We start from the raw sequence: 19,956 nt of genomic DNA, 5'->3' as shown, positions 1-19,956 counted from the left end.
ACGCGTCCCTGTCGCTCCCGCAAACCAAAGCGTGGCTTTCCCGCACACCCGGCGCGCGGTGCGGGGCACGGCGGGGCCGCGGGGCTGGGGCCGGACCGAGGGGCGGCGGGGCTGCGGCAGGGGCGGGGCTGGGCCGGAAGCGGGACTCCGCCCCCGATGCTGAGCCCCCGGCCCCGCCCCCCGGCCGCACTCGCCGCCGGCGCCTCCCCGCGGTGCGGAGCGGAGCGGTGCTGCGCGGTGCGGTGCGCTCGGCTCGGCTCGGCCCCCGCCGGCGCTGCGGCAGGATGCGGGGCTGCGGCGGGCACCGCGCCCTGCTGCCGGCCCTGCTGCCCGCGCTGCTGCCGGCTCTGCTGCCGGCCCTGCTGCCCGCGCTGCTGCCCGGCGCCGCCGCGGCCACCGGCCCCGCGCCCGGCGGCAATTTCCTGGAGGACGAGCAGTGGCTGTCCTCCATCGCGCAGTACGGCGGCCGCATCCGGCACTGGAACCGCTTCCGAGACGTGAGTGCGGGGCGCGGGTGGGGGCGGGCGCGGGGTGCTGCCCTCCGCCCGTCCTCACCGCCTCTCCGCTTTGTTCCGCCGCCGCCCCGCGCCGCGCCGCAGGAGGTGGAGGTGAGCGGAGCCGTGCGCCGCCGACCGAGCGCGGTGTGCGGGGCTGTGCCGTGCCGTGCTGTGCGGGGCTGTGCCGTGCTGTGCTGTGCTGTGCTGTGCTGTGCTGTGCTGTGCTGTGCCGTGCTGTGCTGTGCTGTGCTGTGCGGGGCTGTGCTGTGCCGTGCCGTGCTGTGCTGTGCCGTGCTGTGCTGTGCTGTGCTGTGCTGTGCCGTGCCGGGCAGCGCTCTGCGCCACGCGCGGGTGTCCGTGTGCGGCGCGCGGGGCAGTGCGACGCGTGTGTCCGCGCGTGTGCGTGTGCGTGGTGCACGTCCGTGTGCCGCGGGGGTGCTTTGCTTGTGCACAGCGCGGTGCTCGCGGGCGCGTGCGGCGAGCAGGTGTATGTGCGGTGCCTCCGCGTGTGCGTGTGTGCAGCGCGCGATGCCCGGCCGCGTGCAGTGCGTGAGCGTGCGCTGCACCTGTGTGTGCGCGACGCCCGTGTGTGCAGCGCCCGGCGGTGCGCGGTACCCGTGCACGTGCAGGGTCCGTGAGCGCGCGGTGCCCGCCTGTGCGCAGCGCACCCCGCGTGCGGCATCTGCGTGCACTGCACCACCCTGCGCTGTGCCCGCAGGACGACTACATCCGGAGCTGGGAGGACGGGCAGCCCCCGGATGAAGGTACCGAGGGGGGGTCGGTGCCGGCTGGAGGGGGGAGCGCGGCCCCGTCCCGGCCCCCGGCGGCGGCTGCCGTGCGCGGCTGCGTGCCCTGGGGACTCCTAATCTGAGACTCCCCTGCGGCGCTCCCCAGGGGAGGACAGCACGAAGGACCCGTGCCAGAAGGTGAAGTGCAGCCGGCACAAGGTGTGCGTGCCGCAGGGCCCGCAGCGCGCCGTCTGCGTCAGCCGCAAGAAGCTGGAGCACAGGTAGGGGCTGCGGGGGAGGGGGAAGGGGAAGAGAGGCGGGGGAGGTACGCGTTTGGAGCCGGGGCTCAGCGTGGCTCTCCCCTCCAGGATCAAGCAGCACGGGGGCTGCAGGCCGTGCCACGCCGCCCGCCCCGCGCCCGTCTGCGGCTCCGACGGACACACGTACAGCTCTGCGGTAAGCGCGGGGATGGGGGGGTTGTGGCGCCGCGGCCCCCCGTGACGCCACGCTGTGCCCCCAGTGCAAGTTGGAGCAGCAGGCGTGCCTGGCCGGCAAGCAGCTGACGGCGCGCTGCGACGGGCACTGCCCCTGCCCCACCCCCGGCAGCACGCAGGGTGAGTGGGGGGGCACAAGTGCAGGAGGGCCATCGGAGGGTGCGCTCGTGCAGTTTTAGGATATACCTGTGCAAGATATGGGGGTGTCCCCTTGCGATGGGTGCCGCGTGCATGCAGTGTAGCGGTGCGCCCATGCAGGCGTTTCTGTGCAATCTGGGGATGCCCTCGGGTGCCGTGGGGGTACATGTGTGCAATGGGGTGGTTGTATCGGTGCAGCATGGGGGTGTCCGCCGCCACACCGTGACCCCCCCCTGCAGAGCCATGCACTGGGCAGGACCTGGCCGACCTGGGGGAGCGGCTGCGGGACTGGTTCCAGCTGCTGCGTGAGAACGCCAAGCACAACACCTCCGGAGGGACCCCCGGCACCGGTGCGACCCCAACCCCACATCCCCTTTGTCCCCACGTCCCCTTGGGGCCGGGTCTCACGGTGGCATTGTTCCTCACAGCGCTGGCGGCCGGCTGCAAGGAGGCGGTGGGGTGGATGTTCGGGCGCTTGGACACCAGTGGGGACCGCGTCCTGGAGCAGCCCGAGCTGGCTGCCATCAACCTGGACAAGTACGAGGCGTGCATCCGCGCCTTCTTCAACTCCTGCGACACCTCCCGTGATGGGCGCGTCACTGCAGCCGAGTGGTGCCTCTGCTTCTGGAGGGAAAGTGCGTGGGGCCGGGGAGTGGAGGGGGGGGAAGCGCCATGGGATTCTGGGGTGTGACAGAGGGTAGGGATGTGGATAACGGGGTGTGGGAAATGCAGAACATAGGGGAGATGCGTGCTGCAGGCTTGGGGGATGCACACCAGCGGGGATGCATGCAATGTAGAGAGGATGGTGCGGGGGGATGTACTGCATAGCACTGGGTGCACAGCATAGGGTGCGTGCAGTGCTGGGAGGATGCACGCTGTGGGGTTGGGGGAATGCGTGCCATGGGATCATCGGATGCATTGCACAGCGTCAGGGAAATGCATGCGCACCGTGGAGGGATGCACGTTGCAGGGTCAAGGGATGCACGCCATGGGGGATGTGTGCAGCGTGTGGAGTATGCACACCATGGGGCTAGGGTGATGCAGGGCCAGGGGATGCACACCATGGGGGGGTGGATGCAGTACAGGGAGGATGCATGCCATGGGATTGTGGGGACGTACCTCACACCGTGGGGCTGCCCCCTGAGCGTCTGTGGGTGCCGCAGAGCCGCCGTGCCTGCGGGAGCTGGAGCGGCTGCAGATGCAGGAGGCAGCCAAGGCGCAGCCGGGTGAGTCGGAGTCCCGGGGAGTCCTGGCCCCTCTGATGTGGCAGGGCTGGGACGCTCCTTGCCAGGGGGGTCCGGGCACTGCACGTGTTGTGGGGTGTGTTGGGGGCCTGGTTTTCTGCAGGCACCTTCGTGCCCAGCTGTGATGAAGACGGCTACTACCGGCGGGCGCAGTGTGAGCCGGGCGGCGCGCAGTGTTGGTGCGTGGACCCGCAGCACGGCACCGAGCTGAGCGGCACCCGCTCCCATGGTCATCCTGACTGCGGTGAGCTCAGGGGAACCATGGGGTGACACCACCAAGTGGTTGGGGGCCCCATCACTGAGCAATCCCTGTGCCCACAGAGGACGCAACGGGGTTTTCAGGAGACTTCGGCAGCGGCGTGGGCTGGGAGGATGAGGAGGAGAAGGAGCCCGAGGAGGCAGCCGAGGAGGCCGAGGAGGAGGAGGCTGAGGCGGGTGAAGGAGATGATGGCGGCTACATCTGGTAGAGGAGGGGGGGAACACGGCTAGGGCAGCCCCTATCGCCCCATTGCCCCCTCCCCCTCCCCCCCCCGGCACAGAGCGCAGGGGCAGCCCCCGGCCCCAAGCGGGATGGGGCTGTGGGGCGCTCGCCCGGGCGGGCCCCACGGCGGGCAGGGGGCGAGCAGCACGGGGCTGAGCTCGTGCCCCCCACCCCCCCGTTTGTGCTTTTTTTGTTTTTATTTTTAATTAATTTTATTTTTCTTGTTGGGGGGGGAAAGAGGGAAGTAGAACGTAGCGTGCTGCTGCTGCGTGGTCAGAAAGTGCACTAATAAATGAAAATTGAGAAAAAAATGGGAAAAAAGCAAAAAAAAAAAAAACCACCCAACCCACCACCACCACCCCCCTCCCCCCCACCCCACCTGTCCCCCCATAGCCCTGACCCCCTGTCCGTGCTGTGCTTGCTGCTGCGGTGTTGTGAAATAAACGCCCGTGCTGTGTCAAACGCTCCATGCCCATTCCTGGCCCCTCCGCCCCCTTCCCTAGGGCTCTGTCCCCAAACGCGCCCTGCTTGGGCAGCCACCACGTCCCGCTGATCTCGGTCACCACCAGGGACTCCAGGGCTCGAGTGAGGACCTTTATGGAAGCACTCCAGATTTGAGGGAGGGGGGTCACAGTTTGCTGGGGGGCCGCTGCTGCAGCCGCCACGCCGCCCGTGCCCCCTCGCTGGCAGCATTGAGCGGGGCGAAGGCGGCAGGGTTCCCACTGCGGCCATAGCGAGCGAGGGGTGTGCGCAGCAGGGAGATGGGGATGCAGAAGTTGAGGTGTGGGTAGGTGGTCCCCGCGGTGTTGTCTCGCGCGTTGCTGGCCACGATGCCTGGAGGGGGGAGATGTCACCAAAAGCTGTAATGCAATGGGGACACAATGGGGATGCAGTGGGGACGAGGGCTCACCTAGCAGGCATCCATCACGGGCAGAGAGCAGGGGGCCGCCACTGGAACCGGCGTGCACGGCGCAGGTGCTCTGCAGCATCACCGGGGGGGTTCCCACCACGGCCGACAGCACCCCCCCCGTCACTGAGGGGCCAAACGCACGGCCCAGCGCCCCGAAGCCCAGCGCCAGCACCGGCTCTCCTGTGCCACATCACTGGCATTAGGGCACTTCATCACACTCCCATGGCATCCCTACACAAGACCCCACTGTCCCCATAGGTCGTCATTGTCCCCACTCCCCCGTGGCATCCCATTGTGTCCCATCCCCCAGTGCAAAGCTGGTACTCACCGGGTTGGAAAGTGGTGGCCAGGTCAGGGGGCTGGAAGCTGGGCGTGCTGTCCTGCAGCTCCAGCACTGCCACGTCGAAGGGGGACGTCTCAGCTGTGGCGAACACCAGGCGGGCCTGCAGGATGGTGTCACTGAGGGTGCATAATGGAGAAAAAATAAATAGCAAAGAGCAGGGTTAGTGGTGAGCCAAGCAATGCACGTGGCCCTGGGGATGCTGCACAGTCTGGTTTGCAAAAGTGCAAGTTGCACCATGCACTGCATCTTACAGTGCTTCCAAACCTGGATGTGGCCAAAGGGAAGCAGCTCTGTTTGCTGCAGTGCCCCAGCTCTTGCACATTTATTGCATGACCTATTCTAGGTTGCATCCTGATTGCGTGACCTATTTCAGATTGCACGGCCCATGCTGGGTTGCACACTGTATGGGAGATTGATAATCACAGCCTGAACCTCTGATTAACCAGCTGAGGCAAGTGTTGGGTCAGCTGCTGGAGCACAGGTGAGAGTGATGTAGCTGTGCTCCCAGAACGGGTGGAACTCGACTCCACCTCCTCTGAAACCTCATTTAAGGGCTGACCCCACTGAGGCAGCATCTCTTGGAGATTGCTCCTCAGTGAAGACTGCCCCAGCTTCTTCAGCTAAGGTATCAACACTGGTGAGTTTTCCTTTGCATATAACCTTTGTATATCTTTTGTATATTTACCATCATCTTTGCTAACATCTTTGTATTAGCCACCTATACACACACCCATTGCACAGCCTGTGTTGTGTTGCACAACCATGTTGTGTTGCACACCCATTGCATGACCCACACAGGGTTGCACAATCACATTGGGTTGCATACCCATAGCATGTCCTATGTTGGGCTGCATACTTACTGCGTGGCCTATGTTGGGTTACACACCCATTGCATGACTCAGATTGGGATGCCCAACCATGTCGGGCTGCACATCTGTTGTATGACCCATGTTGGGTTGCACACCCATTGCACGGTCCATATTGGTTTGCATGACTGATGTTGGGTTGCATGACTAATGCTAAGTTACACACCAATTGCAAGACCCATGTTGGGTTTCACCACTGTTTTGGGTTGTATGCCCATTGCACAGCCCATGCAGTGATGCACACCTATTGCACACTGCCCACCTCCAGGCCCCCATCATCCCACAGGGCCACACTCACCGCGTGGTGCCGTGCCGCAGCATGACGCGCAGTGGGGCGCCCATTTGCAGCACGTGCCGGCAGGTGAGCAGCAGCCGCGGGGCCACCAGCGTGCCCGACCCCCAGCTACTCCCACTCTCCACCAGCGCGGTGCAGCTCAGCGTTGGGCTGCCGTGGGCCTCGGGCAGTGGCAGTGGTGGCGGCAGGCTGCTGAGCTCGGGCAGCGCGCTGCGGGCGCTCTGCAGGAGGACATCCAGGGAGCAGAGCAGCGCCAGCCCCAACCCCTGTCCGCCCTGGCAGCCGGCAGTGGCAGCAATGACGGCCACCAGGCGCGGGGGGGAGGATGCGAGGGTGAGGACGGGCCCACCCTGCGTGCCGGGCAGGCAGCGCGCGTCGGTGAGCAGCAGGGCACGGCGCGGCCCGGTGGCGTTGCTCAGCACGCCGGTGCTCAGCGCGTTGAGGAACAGCTCAGGGCAGAGCGCACCGAAGGGCGTCCCGCAGGCCAGCAGCGCCGCACCCTTGTGCAGCGTGCCTGCCGGGGCCCAGGGCGTCCAGGTACCGCCAGGTGTGTCCAGGCCGGGCACCCGCAGCCAGCAGAACCAAGGCAGCGCCTCGGTGCTCTCCTCGGCCGTGCTGAGCGTGCCAGGCAGCGCGCGGGCGAAGGCGTGGCAGCGCAGCAGGACCAGCGGGTAGGCGACGTGCTGCTGCACAGCGTCGGGCGGCGGGGCAGCCTGCAGCACCGAGACGTGCAGGCCGGACCGCAACGCCGAGGGTGGCAGGGCGTCGCCGTGGGGCCAGGCGGTGACGTCGGGCTGCAGGAAGGGCACGAAGACGGCAGCGGGGCACAGCACCAGGCCCGGGCCGCGGCACAGGATGGCCCCGCTGCAGCTGCTCGGCTCCACGTCCGGCTCCGAGGGGTCCGACACGCTGATCACGCAGCCGGGCAGCTCCCGCGGCACAGCGGCGCCGTCCTCAGCCATCTGCAGGGCAGCGGCACGACGCGGAGCAACGCAGCACTCAGCAACGCAATGCAGAGCGACGCGGCGCAGAGCAGCTCGACGCAGAACGACGCGACGCAGAGCAGCACGCTGCAACTCAACGCAACGCAGAGCAACCGGAGCCCAAGCAATGCACGGCAACTCGCCGCCCCACCGCCGCCATGGCCGCCCCGCCCCGCACCGCCTTACTCGCCCATTGGCCACCGGCAGCCCCGCGGCCCGGCCGCATTGGTGAGAGCGGGGCTGAGCGTGCCGACGTGGCGAGAGGCCGGGCGGGGCGTTGCACAAGGGTAGGTGGGCCCTGCACGGGGTTGTGCCACGCACGGCGGCAGGAAGCGCCCACGCTGCTTTTTCTGCTGGAAAATCGGCGCCTCCACCTGCAGGATCGAGCGCGGAAGTTAAAATCTCCGTCCCTCATGATCTGCAGTTCCTGGAAGCGCAGAAAGCGGTGACGGTTGTTAAGAGGCAGGAGGTGCTGGCAGCCCGCAGCATCGTGCACCTCCATACAGCCAGCGGGCAAAGCACCTGCTGGGCACCGCCACCCTGAGAGCAGAAAGACATGTCTTTATTGAATGCAACTTGAGCTAGACAGCAAGGAAACTTCCACACAAAACCCACCGAGTAGAAAAGAAACCGCCGCGGCCTACGCTAACAACCTTATGATATGCCAACGTCCAACGCTTCCATGCTGCAGCCACTGCCAGCTGCCCCGTGGTCCCACCGCGGCGCTCCGAGGGCGGGCAGTGCTGCAGCCCTGTGCCCCGCGTGCTGTCCCAGCCCCTCGCCGTGTGTCGGAGTGCTGGAACCGGCTGCTGCTCGTCGAGGACTTCCATATCGTGATGCTTAGTTTGGTAATTTTGCAAAAAAAAAGTCTAAATATGTTTTTATAAAACCCCTAAAGAGACTCTGGACTAAACAAGATGAACGTTAAAACTAAAGTTAGAAGGGACGCTGTTTACATTAATACTTCCTTTAAAAAATAGAATTGCTTTCTCGTTGTTCTTGAAGTCATCTGGCCACAGTGGTGAGACGCGCTCCTTCCAGCGGCACGGAGCGGTGCCAGTCCTGATCCCGCTGGCCGTGTCGCTGCTGGAACCGCGGCCCCCAGGGACGGAGCCGCGCCGCATCCCCAGGGCATAGAAAGGAGTTGTGTCACCACTGTGCAAGGATGGGCGCTGACCAGGTCCCACGGTCGCGCCGTGCTGGGGTTGGGAAGCCTTCTGTGTCCCGGCAGGACAGTCCATAGGGAGCTGCGAGCAGGATCAGTCCGGGATCGCGCTCTGCATCAGTCAATGTACTGCGACAGCCAGCGGAAGCCCTCGCCGTAGCCTTGCCTCTTCAGCACGCTGCACATGAACACCTCCATGGGGCGCGCGTTCAGGTCCTTCAGTGGCACGTTTCCCTGAAAGCCCAGAGACAAATCAGGAGCCCAGCCAGCACAGGGTGATTCCCGAAGCCAGCGGCTGAGCAAGGACCCAGAGTGCTTTGCTACTGTTACTTCTGATCAACTCTAAGCATACCGATTCTAAACAGTGACAACGTGGTGAGGCAGTAAGCTGGACAACATTTGGAGTAATGAAACCAGAGGAGTCTAGCAATGTGTTAACCATTGTCAAACTCCAGCACAACACCTGATTTCCTAACTAGGAGTACTGTGCTTTGCACAACTCTGGGTGTTTCAAAACTCACCCGAGGGCATTGCTGTTATTAAAGGGCAAATCCACAGGAACAAACCACTTGGATTCCACAGGGCACCTCCCTCTGCAAGGAACACGTACTCCTTGCAGTACCCAGACCGCGTGCCTCCCTACCTTCCCCGTGGTCTGTCCGTAAAGCCCGAAGATCTCCCGCAGTTTCTCCTCACTGATGGCCTCGGGTCTGTCGATTTTGTTGCCCAAGATAAGGATTGGCACATTGGATATTGTTTCGTCTGTCATTAGCGCCTGCGTGCAAGACATCCTGAAGTTACACAGAGGCAGCACAAGCATCTGTCATCTGAGGAAAGCTTCTTTTTGGTAAGCTCTGTGACCCACAAGGCTTAATCCTTGGTGCTACAGCGCTCCCATGGGAGGGGTCTTCCCAGAAGGGTCTTTGCAGGACCTTTCCTTAAAGTGTGCTCAGGAACCTGCAGTCACCCTGCATCTAGGCTGCCTCAAGTCCCATCCCACCAGAAAAGAGCATTATTTATAATGTGGCCAGTCAAAGGTGTCAGGGAAAGGAGAAAAAAACAAAAAGAAGTTTACATTAAGCTCAACTTTGGATTCCATAAGCCGGGAGTGATCTGCACAGTCCACCAGGAAGACGATCCCATTGATGGCGGGCAGGTAGTTCTTCCACACCCGGCGGGCTGGAAGGCAAGAGACCAACACCTCCTGTGAGAACAGCAGGGGCTTCTGGTGCAGGCTGGGCCAGCCAGCCGTGCTGCTCACACTCTCCACTTTCACAAGTGATCAGGTAACTGCTGTGCAACAGACGCTTGTCAGCAGGCAGCCAACGCGTGTGCACAGCGAGTGTGTCTACGCAATACTGACGAGTGCTGTTCCTGTTGCAACAACAGCCCTGTCAGCCTGCTTGTGGGTATTCAGAAAAACACACAGAAAAACTTTTCTTTGGACTTCTAGAAAGGAAATTTAAAGACAAAACTTCAGAGATTATTCAGAAGAATAAGGCTGTGACGTACGAGCCTTCCACAGCTAGAACTATTTCAGGCAGCAGAGCGTGAGCTGGCAGCTGTTTTTGTTTTTCCAAGCTGCCAGAGTAAAGCACAAGCATTCAGCCACTGAAACAACCAGTTTCCTAGAGCCAGGCCATTTCCACTAATAGCTCCATGTGTGGTAACTGTTGAGTCACGGCCTGAACCACTGATTGAGCACCTGGGGAAAGGACCCGGTCAGCCCTGGGAGCACAGGTGAAGGCAATCCAGCTGTGAGGATATAAGGGGTGGAGCCTGGCTGCAGCTCTCTCAGCCCTCTTTTAAAGGCTGGCTGCTGCTGGGGAAGGATCTCTTTCTGGAGATCCCTCCTTGAGGAATTTTCCCCTGTGACCCTAGATCTCCACAGACAGGTGAGTAGTCCTTCTTCCTTCCCTTATAGCAGCTTTCTATTGTGTCAGTCCCTCTGTCTCTCGTGTTACCTTTCCATTGTGTTGATCTTTCTAATTGTTACACTCACAACCACTACTAAGCTACAGGCAGTTAGGTATGGCCAATTCCCATCACTCTCCAGCATCTCTTTTTGGGAGATCTTGCTAAACTTTCCAGAGGCGGCTGAGGAACACAACTGAAATGAGCAGGCTCTCCTCAGTAAGCTGGCACATACCTTGCTCGTGGCCACCTAGATCAAAAGTGGTGAAGGTCATTCCAGCAATTGTCAGCTCCTCTGAGGCTGGAAAGCAAGAACACAGGAAAAGAAATTACTACAGCTAGTGGTTCTTGGGGATGTGCACCAGCATCACAAGGCCCTCGTGTAACATATTTGTTCCCTGACAAACTCAGCCACCGAAATTCTTTTATGATTTCACAAATGGGAGAAAATAACTTCCTCGCCTCTTATTTAGGGGTGTTCTTATTAATCTGTGTTTTTTATCTCTTATCACACATCCAGGAGTTGGATTCAATGATCCTTATGGGTCCCTTCCAAGCTGGGATGTTCTGTCATTTCACCAGGAGCCCTCTCCACTATTCACTAACCCGCACCGCTTCTTGGCCGCTATATTTGAAAGGAAAACATCAATTCACACCAGTCTCAGGGCAAACGTACTGGGGTGCAGCGTGGGGACGTGCTGGCCCAGCCGGTCGTCCTTGAGCATGTGCAGTAGTGTTGTTTTGCCTGCATTATCCAGGCCCAGGAAGACAAGTTTTCCAGACTTCTTGTAGAGCCCTGCAGGGAAGCAGACAGAAACACCTCCGTGGGTCCCTCCCCAAAGCCGGCTGCCACCTGCACCATCACACGGCCCCGAGGAGAAAGAGAAGCCACCGATCTTGCTAAGGCGGCGCCCGCAGCTCTGAGCTCGGTGCCGGGATGATCTGTCGCCCCAGAGGGGCTCGAGGTGAGGCCGGGCTGAAGGCATCAGGCTGCTGGCGGCACGGGGAGCCAGCGGGGCCTGAACGCCAACCCGGCCGCGTCCAGAGCGACGGGACGGGCGGCCGCGAGCAGTGGGAGGAACGCGGGGAACCGTGCGGGGCCTCACCCAGGAACTGCAGCACGCTGCTGAAGCCGTTGTAGATCCACTCGAAGATGAAAGACATCGCTGACGATCGAGCGCCTGCGGGGCACAGCGGCAGCCGGGGTGAGTGATGTGTCCCCGCCCGCCCCCAGCCCCCCCCCCCCCGATCCCGGCCCGCTTCCCACCTCCGGCCGCGGCGACCCCGCTCCCGTTCCGCCGCCAGCTCCCCGCCGGAAGTGCGTCGCTCCTGCGCCACGCCCGCTTCCGGTCCGCCGCGCTGGCTCCCACGTCGGCCCTGCGGCGTGACGTCACGGCGCGCCGCCGCCATGCCGCAAGCGGAGCCCGCCCACCGAGATGTGGGAGCGCGGGTTCGAGTCCCGCCAGCGGCTGCTTGACGCCACCAACCACCGCCGGAGAGTAGCGAGATGCTCAGAGCAGGGAAAGGAGCACAGCACACAGCGGAGAGCTCAGTAGTTTTATTTCTAACATCCAGCACTGGGTGAACCTCTGTACATAACGCTGTGTGGGTGCTGACAGTTACAGACGCACCAGGAGACCACGCACAAGCAGCAGCTTCTGATTTACAAGATACCTTCTAGCCTCCACAAGCCCCAATATACCAGGCGTCACGGTTAGACAGGCAGTTCTAATTGGTGTAAGTCACAGCGCCTTGTCACAGCACTATTCTTCTGGGCTACTCCTGCACGTGGTGACTCTGGGATGCGAAGGGTGCAGCTGCCTCACCGGGCAACCTCTGCCTTCAGTTCTTCTGGTAATAGAACCACCTGTCAACTGCACGGGGCAGAACAAAGCAGGGTTAGTCCTGTGTGGCCACTGCAAGAACCGGGATGGTTCAGTCTGGAGCACAGCAGGTTTGGGGGAGACCTCATCACTCGCTACGGCTCCTGAAAGGAGGTGGTGATGAAGCGATCTGAGATGAATCATTAAGGCTGGAAAAGCCCTCTCAAGTGTGGGCTGGCCCAAAAGCTGGCTTCCATGGTGCTATACACATCACCTCCAGCTCAGTGCTTTGCACAAGCTCCTGCCAGTTGCATCACATGCCCTACATGCAGTGATGCCCTGAGGAAGCCAGCAAGCCGTGAGAAGCAGCCGCATGGCCCTGCCAAGGGGCTGGCAGCACAGCTTCTCTCGCACCCATCTGACTCAGCTGGGCCCAGGAGTTGTCCCGCAGTTGTCATTTTCCTACGGAGCTGTGTGCTGCGCAACAGACCAGGTCCTGACATGCAGAAAACCTACCAGCTTGCAGCTGCTACTTGCTTAGTGACAGAGCCTCTGTCAGCAGCAGCTGAAGCACTGCACTCATGGCCATTTTCTAACCCTCTTCATGGAGATGAAGTGCTTCCCATCCTCACTTCACCTGGACTGATGACACTGATGAAACCCCGCTTGGGAGGAAGTAGCAAAAATGCTGCTGTTACCAATTCACTTCAGTCCTCTGAAGCGTTCTTCTTCCAGCACTAAGGGACTGCTACAGATCAAACTGCCTCCACAGTGAAGTGGCATCCCAGATCCCCTGCTCACATCCCAGCCTCACGTACCACAGTAAGGAAGTAAGGCCTCAGTACAAATGATGTGGCAACTGAACAGCATTACTGAGACAAGACAGGTTTGACGAGGCCTGTAGCTGTCAGTCTCGATCCTCCTTTTTTTACTGACAGTTTCCCTGAGGAAGTCCTCACCCTGTATCAGAACGCAAGGTGAGTTTGGGAACTTACCTTCAGGTGGGATTGGGTTGGCAGCTTTACACGGTGGTGCCTGAAATGAGAAGTGGAAGAGCAGACAGCAGCTGTTAGTGCAGACTTAACCTCACAAGAGATCGCTTTGGGCTGTGCGAATCTCTTCTAAGAAATCTCTTCTAAGCACAGTTCTAGACATGAGCCACATAAATTTGTGGCAGCCAGGGCTGGCCAGCTATAAAGGAACGCACAAGTTCATGTTCAACTGACCAAGGCCATTGCACAGCCTCCTCTAGGCCGGCAGTGCTTTGCTTTAGGTAGATGTTTGCCCTGCTCATACTGCAGGGCTAGATGACGCAAATCCTTCAAACCAAGAGCTAAGTAGGTGACCATAACAGAAATCTAAGGAGAGATTATCATTTTCAGTTGTGTTTCCATGCACTGAAACAAAATCTGTTTTAATCTTGCTGCCCCTCTAACTGTTCTCGAGTTGCTGATGTATTTCATAAGCCTAGGGAGCTTCAGTTGAGTCCTGACCTGGAATAATGGTACTGAAACTGGGAACATCAAGCTTTTCTTTGCAAAAAATGCAGGATCCCTGGCTGTGAGTCTCTCAGAAATTAGGCTCTCTCATCTCAAAGCGTGACCCGTTCTGTGAAGCTTGTGAAAGGTCAAATACTTAAGCACGCACTGTGCAGCTGACAGTGAAGCTGTGGGTCAGAAATGCAGCCCTTCACACAAAGCCTGGTTTGGATTCCCCTCCCAGATGACTAAGGGTGAGAAGAAGCCTCTGGAAGAATGTCTGACTTGCTCCACGTCCATCTTATTTAACCAGAAGCAGATGCTGCGTTCAGTCATCCAGAATTTTCTGAGCACACAGAGTGCCATTCGCACACAGATGAAGGTTTATGGTACCACACAAATCAGTCCGTCTTGCCTAACACTGACACTGGGGATAGGACACTTCCATTTGTACTTACTGCATCCACAGTAGCTTTTGCACACTCTTGACTACAGCAGAAGGGGCTGCCTGAGACCGTCACGTTTGTGCTGGAAGAGAAGGGTTGCTTGTGAGTACAGAGAAATCAAGTCTATCCCAGAAGAGCATCAGTTGATAGAATACCAGGAATCATTATTGTAGCTGCCTAGTTGCCTGTAGAGACAGTGAGCAGCTAACAGAAAGTATGTCAATAGATGGAAATTTATTGTTGCTTCTGAGAAAAGAGAGCATAGCAACAGAAGCATTAACCTACCAGCTGATCTCTCCTCCGTCAGTTTTTTTAGCTATCAAAGCTTTCCAGTGTTCATGAGTGCTTTGGATAACGTTCACTGCAAAGTCCTAAAGTTGAAGATGAGAACAAACATTGCATTAGGCATAAGCACTCAATCATTTTCTCTAGACTCTGAGCTCCATGCAATAAATGGCCTCCCACCGGTCCGGGTGGATCATTCAACAGCTGTACCTATCAACAGGAGGAGATGCACGGCTAATCTAGGCTCGTAACTGTTTGAAAAGGAGTCTGCTTCCAAGCATACCTCAGCTTTTTTCCTTAAAAGCACTAGTATATACTCCAGCGTTAACTGGAGATGGAAGCACACGCAATTGTCCCAGCATGAAGGCCAGCAGTAAATATCCTTGTTTGACACAATACAAAGCCAAGTAAAACACTGTAGCAGCGTGTGCAAGGACCCTTGTTGCTACCTTCTGCCTTGATTCCAGTTTTGCCCTTGCTGAGGACAACCTGACACAAGGAGTTAAGAGTTCTCATTCAGGTGCAGGAAGTTACTTGACTACACACAGAGAAGAAACGAAGACTAAGGGATCATGCTGCTGAGGCAGAGCCCTTTCTCAAAGGGAAGGAGGGAGCACCTGATGAGCTTTGCTCTTTAGGCCTGAAATGATGAAACATTAACTCCCAAGTTTGCCTCTCTTCTTTCCTGGCTTCCTTCCACTGCAGCCTATTGCAAGTCAAAGAGTGACATCATACACCCTTTGCTCCAGTTAGGAGCAAATAAACCCCATGTTTTCTGTTCTTGTTCTGATATGCAGACGCCTGATCTGAAGTGATCTCATATAAACATCACCTAGAAGACAGACTAATGTATACAACAGTAGCAGGGCAACAATCCTGTGCTTCTTCTCCTAGTATTTCCTCAAGCATCAGCCCAGAAACAAGTAGAACGCTGGGCAGGAGAACAGCAGGAAGAATGAAGGCAGCTATCCTCTGGCCCCATGGAAACCCACTCTGTCAGCAACTACTCACTCACATTCTCGTGCCACCGAAGCTCAGATTTTAGGCAGCATATCTTTGTCTGTTCACAGTCACAAAGAATGCTGACCCTACCTTATCTTTAAATTCTCCATTAAAAGCAAACTGGTTTTCTGGCTTTCCATCAGGTACTTTGTATCTTCTAAACCAGTCCACCGTAGCTTCTAAGTATCCAGGCTTCAGCCTTCTGACATCATTGATATCTGGCCAGGGAGAAAGGTTGGTCAGCCAGATCCAACAGAAGTTACTCTGCCACCGTCCCAGTCTTCTGAGCTCCTGACATAGCCCTAGCACCATCCCAGACAGTTTTCAACACAAATACAACCTCAGTGCCTGCGCATGGAGAGGGAACTTGGTGTTTCATTCTCAGAACAAAGTCACATTGACACATTTAAACAGCTTTGATGCAAGACTTGCTGGACAACTCTCCCACTCACAGGACACCTTTTTCTTTGGGATACCCTGTGTACTGGAAATGCTAATTCAAGGTCAGAACCAGTGACTGAGCACCTGGTGGGAAGGCAGGGCCCACCCAGTGGAGCTCAGGTGTGTGCAATACAGCTGAGTGCCTGGAAGGCGTGGAGCCATCATCCACCCCTTCCCAGACCCCATTTAAGGGTTGGCAGTGGAGGTGAGGACATCTCTCTGAAGAGCCCTGTGTACCTGAGGCCTTCTAAAGGTAAGCAGTTTTTCTTCCTTTGTTTTTGCATCCGTAGCTGCTGTGTTTGGGCTCCTTATTTGCTGCAGCCTAGGATTGTGCCACTCTACTATCATTGCTACACTTTCCATCACATTACAGCATTACACCCTGCTATGTAAAGGTCTTAATTTGTGTAAATAGTGTGACGTTTTGCTAGAGCTTAACATCCCATTCTGCTGCTGTGGTTTGTGTTGCATCCATCCAAATACTGACCCAAAAGCCTCCTGAAAACACTCAAGGCAGGAAGTGAAGGATTAAACACATTCCTCCCTACCGTTATAGTTTTCTGCTTCTGGGTCTTCAGCGTTGATAGCAATTATCTTCCAGTCTGTCTCTCCCTCATCAATCAGTGCCAGCGTGCCTAGCACCTTCACTTTGATCACTTCTCCTCGTGAGCAGACCTACAAGGACACAGGACTACTCTGTACATATCCAAGGAATGCACAACGGAGCTGGTACAAGTTGTCAGGGTGCAGCAAGTAGTCAAAGGCAACTGTCCCTTATCAGCAGCTCACGAGCCTAAGCTCATGGGGCTCGCACTGTAAGATCTCATCAACAATCTCCAGAGACAGCAGAGGATAAACATCATGTTCTTAAGATACAGGTGGCAAGAAATGAATAATGACTCTGAACAATTGACTTCAGAGACACTAATTACAGTTACCCTGTGGAACGCATTACCTTGCTTCCAATTTCACACACGTCAATTGGATCATTGTCTCCACAGCAGCCAGTGTTTTCATCCTTATGGCCTGGGTCTTCCCAAGTCTACAGCAAAGGAAAAAAAACCAAAAGCAATTCTCTCCTTATGCTGAACTCCAGAAGAAGCAAAAGGCAGGTTTACTTCATGCATGCAATTGCCTTGAAGATACAGATCATGGCCTGCCTCACACTCATTTTTACATCTAGCGATTGCATTACAGTTTTATGGTTGTCTGTAAATGTGGTTTCAATCCAAGTTAAGTTCTTATCCTGCCAAAGGCAAACTGGTCCTTTCCACTGACGAACCCTCGATAACAACTTTTCTGACTTCATCTCAAGTTAAACAGCCACATAAAGGTGAAGTTCACATCTATAAAGAATACTTAATTATCTGACTTCCTGCTTGTTCCTCTCCCTATTCATTTCTTAACAGAAATTTCCTGAACTCCAGATAGCAGAGGTTGAATTGCTTCCTTTCAGTTAAGCAACTGAAGGCAGTGGAACAGAAGTAGGAACAGGAGTCCCACACCCTATGCTACCCCTTGTCCTTCTGCATCTCAGCAGGAGCAGCAAGTGACTGAAGAGAGACAACAAGGCTCCAGGAGGTGCTAGAGCTGAGCCTCTGAAAACCACATCCCGAGCCCAAAGGTGAACGCAGGCTTCTATAGCCAAAGCCAAGGTGAGGAATGGTGCAGCCAACTGCTTGTTATCACAACAGCTTGTTGTTTTCAGCAGCTTCTTTACCGTGCTAGCTACGTGCCTGCCTCCAGAGATTTCTACCTGCAAACGTCGCTGCTCTCTTGACAGGTTCTCCTCATTAGCAGGATTATAGGTGCAATTGCAGCGTTCTGCTTCAGAGTCTGCTCACCCATGGAATGGTATCACCAGAGACATACATAGTCATAGCCCCTCCCCACCCAAAGAGCGAGCTGCATCCACTACCTGTGGGATAGCGCCGTAATTCCAGATATAACCCTTGTGAGGAAACACGTTAGCTACATAGCGCAGTTTTCCCTTCTTCACATCTTGCTTAATAGGGTTTAAGGGATCCTTTGTTGCAATCTGAAAGAGAAGTTACATAAATCTCTGTATTTGGCTTTCTAGGAAAGTGGTGGCTTTTTCCACGAAGCTGGCTCTAACCCACAGGCTGCAGGGCCCGGAGCCCACGCTGAGGCAGGCACCATTTCCCACTGCCCCTCCTGGGACAGAGCCTCCAGCAGGCTTACCAGCAACAGAACCACACTCAGCATTCACACCTGTCAGAAGAACACTGAATTATTCCAGCTTCTACAAGACTCAGCCTGTCCTACAGCACAGCAGGATCTGAAAGGCCTTATTTATCAGGGCTGGATTGTCAGCTTTCAAATTACAGAGCCACGAATGCTCCTTCTTGGAAGGCAGAAGAGAGAAAGGGAGAGCATGCAAAGCTTGGGGTTGGCAGTCTGTTCAGCTCAAGCGCTTCAGCCTGGAGTTGCAATACAGTTACCTCCATTTTAGCATTTGTCCATCGAGGTACTTCCACAACCATGTTGAACACGTTCTGAAGAAAGCAAAACATCAGTGAACAGACGGAACTTCAATACCACACTTCAAGGTAGGGCGTATCTAAATGTGAAAAACACAACTGTGTGCTTTTTTTCCCCTAGTGCCAATATTGACACTCTTGATAGATGTCCTGCAGTCCAGTCCCTTGCATCATCACTCAGGTCTTAATCCCATGAAGATAACCTAGATTGTGGGTGTTCAGAGATGGCACTAGATGAAAGGTCTGCACCACATTTCTGCAGAACAGGAAACTTAGGTGGATCAGTGACAGCTGCATGGGTGCAATGCTCAGGCTTACATTACTTCCCAGGTGTCTGAGCCTCCTCCTCTCACAAGAGGAGACCTTCTGGGTCAAGGGGTGAAGGGACAGGGTTGTTGGGAGCAACACAGAGCCATGCAGTGCAGCATCTCACGTATGGGTGAGTCCTGCCTCTAGCTGTGCTGAGAGGACTCAGTCCCTTCTTCCTCAGAAAAAAAGAGCAGTTTCATACTTGAACCTTGACATTTGCTATCAGAAGAGATTACGGCTTTTAACAAACAGTCAAACCTTACTCCTTAGCACCCACAAGGCTTCTAATTCCCAGGTTAAGCAGTATTAGCATTGCAAAGGTAATACCAGAGAGGCAATATCGCACCATAATTAGATTGCTATTGTGTAACGAGCACTATTATGTCATCGACTTTGCTCACACCCCTTCCTAACAAGTTCACTGCATACCCTTAATTGCAGAGGGTCACTTCCCACATGTAATTAAAATGTAAGTGGATATGTATTAGTTTTGCTTATGCATAGCTGCAGGGAAGGAAGAGGTGGCTGTGCAGGTAGAGGATGCTTGGGGCTCTGCACGCCTCTCCCCCAGTCCTGCTGCTTCAAGCTACGGACCTGGTTCCGGGTGAGACACCCAGTGGGCAGCCCAAGGTCAGTCCCTCAGACAGGACGCACGGATGAGGTCAGCACCTCCCAGCCCACGGCTGGAAAAGCTCCCTGTGCTAATCCTCTCTAGCTTACCAGTCTGCAGAGAAAGATCGGGAGCTGAGACACCGCGAAACAGCCCGGTGCTGCCATCCAACCTGCCCAGTGAGAAACATCCCTGCGCAGCCTAACAGCCCGCGGGCAGCACTCCTGTAACCACCCTGTTCCGCTCCACCAGCACCTGCAGAGCGCAGCACCACATTTTCCTGCTCTTTTGGACCTTTTGGGCACGGCATCTGCTTCTAAACACCAGCACATCGCTGTCCAGGATGGCAGAACGCCTCTTCTCCTCCGAGCCAAAAACAACGTCGGGGCGACTCCAACTGCTCTCTGGAGGGTGCCCTCCGCTCTGCGGCCCCCATGCCTTCCTCATAACCACCTCCTACCTCCAAACCCCAGCGGCGCTCTCACCTTGCCGGCGTCCGCGTACAGCGGGATGTCGTGGAAGGGGGAGATGTACCGCCCGGACGCATCCTCTGCAAGGCAAAGCGCGGCGCTCAGCGGGGCAGCCCCTCGTGCCTGGGGTCTGTCCGAGGTGAGCGCCCCGGGGGGCGAGGGGGGGATAGGACAGGATGAGAGAGGGGACAGAAGGAGCCGGGCTGTGGTGCCAGCCGCACTCACTGAAGAACAGGCGGTACTCCAGGCTGTGCGGCGCAGCGCGCTCCTCCACGCTGTACCCCGCCATTGCACCACGCTCCCGCTGCCTGCTCGCCTCACTGCGCAGGCGCCGCTGCCCGCAACCCCCCCTCGGCCGATAACCACGCCCCCGTGCCCATAGCCACGCCCACCAGTGCCAACCCCGTCCCATCCAGCCCATAGCCACGCCCCCTTCACATCTAGCCACGCCCCCTTCCCATCTAGCCCCACCCCCTAATTGTAGAGCCCCGCCCCCGGGCCGACTGCGCAGGCGCTAAGGGCCGTCATCCTGC

The 19,956-nt window shown here is 57.2% G+C and overlaps 4 protein-coding genes across 4 annotated transcripts; 1 reads left to right on the top strand and 3 right to left on the bottom strand.

Moving 5' to 3' along the window:
- Positions 1 to 217: 217 nt before the first annotated feature.
- On the top strand, positions 218 to 3,938 carry SPOCK2 (SPARC (osteonectin), cwcv and kazal like domains proteoglycan 2). Its single transcript, XM_072339835.1, has 10 exons — positions 218 to 608; positions 1,216 to 1,261; positions 1,392 to 1,506; positions 1,594 to 1,681; positions 1,746 to 1,839; positions 2,097 to 2,207; positions 2,286 to 2,492; positions 3,021 to 3,083; positions 3,205 to 3,345; positions 3,423 to 3,938. The coding sequence occupies exons 1-10, from the start codon at positions 285 to 287 to the stop codon at positions 3,566 to 3,568; spliced, it is 1,335 nt and encodes a 444-aa protein (XP_072195936.1). The 5' UTR covers positions 218 to 284; the 3' UTR covers positions 3,569 to 3,938.
- A 104-nt stretch (positions 3,939 to 4,042) lies between these two features.
- Positions 4,043 to 7,402, bottom strand: TYSND1 (trypsin like peroxisomal matrix peptidase 1). The gene is made up of 4 exons (XM_072339834.1): positions 6,000 to 7,402; positions 4,821 to 4,951; positions 4,493 to 4,672; positions 4,043 to 4,416 (listed from the first exon to the last, which is right to left on the bottom strand). Exons 1-4 carry the CDS (start codon positions 6,956 to 6,958, stop codon positions 4,211 to 4,213), a joined length of 1,476 nt encoding a protein of 491 aa, XP_072195935.1. The 5' UTR covers positions 6,959 to 7,402; the 3' UTR covers positions 4,043 to 4,210.
- A 118-nt stretch (positions 7,403 to 7,520) lies between these two features.
- Positions 7,521 to 11,455, bottom strand: SAR1A (secretion associated Ras related GTPase 1A). The gene is made up of 7 exons (XM_072339844.1): positions 11,326 to 11,455; positions 11,165 to 11,239; positions 10,735 to 10,854; positions 10,294 to 10,359; positions 9,220 to 9,323; positions 8,788 to 8,919; positions 7,521 to 8,378 (listed from the first exon to the last, which is right to left on the bottom strand). The coding sequence occupies exons 2-7, from the start codon at positions 11,220 to 11,222 to the stop codon at positions 8,262 to 8,264; spliced, it is 597 nt and encodes a 198-aa protein (XP_072195945.1). The 5' UTR covers positions 11,223 to 11,239; positions 11,326 to 11,455; the 3' UTR covers positions 7,521 to 8,261.
- Positions 11,456 to 11,596: 141 nt separating this feature from the next.
- Positions 11,597 to 19,797, bottom strand: PPA1 (inorganic pyrophosphatase 1). The gene is made up of 11 exons (XM_072340670.1): positions 19,649 to 19,797; positions 19,439 to 19,503; positions 17,996 to 18,049; positions 17,452 to 17,571; positions 16,489 to 16,575; positions 16,082 to 16,208; positions 15,183 to 15,310; positions 14,091 to 14,176; positions 13,818 to 13,887; positions 12,877 to 12,916; positions 11,597 to 11,932 (listed from the first exon to the last, which is right to left on the bottom strand). Exons 1-11 carry the CDS (start codon positions 19,710 to 19,712, stop codon positions 11,901 to 11,903), a joined length of 873 nt encoding a protein of 290 aa, XP_072196771.1. The 5' UTR covers positions 19,713 to 19,797; the 3' UTR covers positions 11,597 to 11,900.
- Between the last annotated feature and the right edge of the window lie 159 nt (positions 19,798 to 19,956).

This window comes from Excalfactoria chinensis, chromosome 6, assembly GCF_039878825.1.
Source record: "Excalfactoria chinensis isolate bCotChi1 chromosome 6, bCotChi1.hap2, whole genome shotgun sequence".
Classification (NCBI taxonomy): Eukaryota; Metazoa; Chordata; class Aves; order Galliformes; family Phasianidae; genus Excalfactoria; species Excalfactoria chinensis.
This window is presented reverse-complemented; position numbering and strand designations above follow the sequence as displayed.

Bases quoted from the DNA above. Each gene is read 5' to 3' on its own strand.
- PPA1 (XM_072340670.1), bottom strand. From the start codon at position 19,712: ATGGCGGGGTACAGCGTGGAGGAGCGCGCTGCGCCGCACAGCCTGGAG. The intron at 14,177-15,182 runs GTAGGGTCAGCA...CTTCAACTTTAG, and splicing joins ATGGAGAATTTAAAGATAAG to GACTTTGCAGTGAACGTTAT. The intron at 13,888-14,090 runs GTAGGTTAATGC...CTTCTCTTCCAG, and splicing joins GACGGAGGAGAGATCAGCTG to CACAAACGTGACGGTCTCAG.
- SAR1A (XM_072339844.1), bottom strand. From the start codon at position 11,222: ATGTCTTTCATCTTCGAGTGGATCTACAACGGCTTCAGCAGCGTGCTG. The intron at 9,324-10,293 runs GTATGTGCCAGC...CTTGCCTTCCAG, and splicing joins TCTAGGTGGCCACGAGCAAG to CCCGCCGGGTGTGGAAGAAC. The intron at 8,920-9,219 runs GTAAACTTCTTT...TCTTGCACGCAG, and splicing joins AATCCAAAGTTGAGCTTAAT to GCGCTAATGACAGACGAAAC.
- SPOCK2 (XM_072339835.1), top strand. From the start codon at position 285: ATGCGGGGCTGCGGCGGGCACCGCGCCCTGCTGCCGGCCCTGCTGCCC. The intron at 2,493-3,020 runs GTGCGTGGGGCC...TGGGTGCCGCAG, and splicing joins CCTCTGCTTCTGGAGGGAAA to AGCCGCCGTGCCTGCGGGAG. The intron at 3,346-3,422 runs GTGAGCTCAGGG...CTGTGCCCACAG, and splicing joins CCATGGTCATCCTGACTGCG to AGGACGCAACGGGGTTTTCA.
- TYSND1 (XM_072339834.1), bottom strand. From the start codon at position 6,958: ATGGCTGAGGACGGCGCCGCTGTGCCGCGGGAGCTGCCCGGCTGCGTG. The intron at 4,952-5,999 runs GTGAGTGTGGCC...ATGCACCCTCAG, and splicing joins CTGCGGCACGGCACCACGCG to TGACACCATCCTGCAGGCCC. The intron at 4,673-4,820 runs GTGAGTACCAGC...GATGTGGCACAG, and splicing joins GGCCACCACTTTCCAACCCG to GAGAGCCGGTGCTGGCGCTG.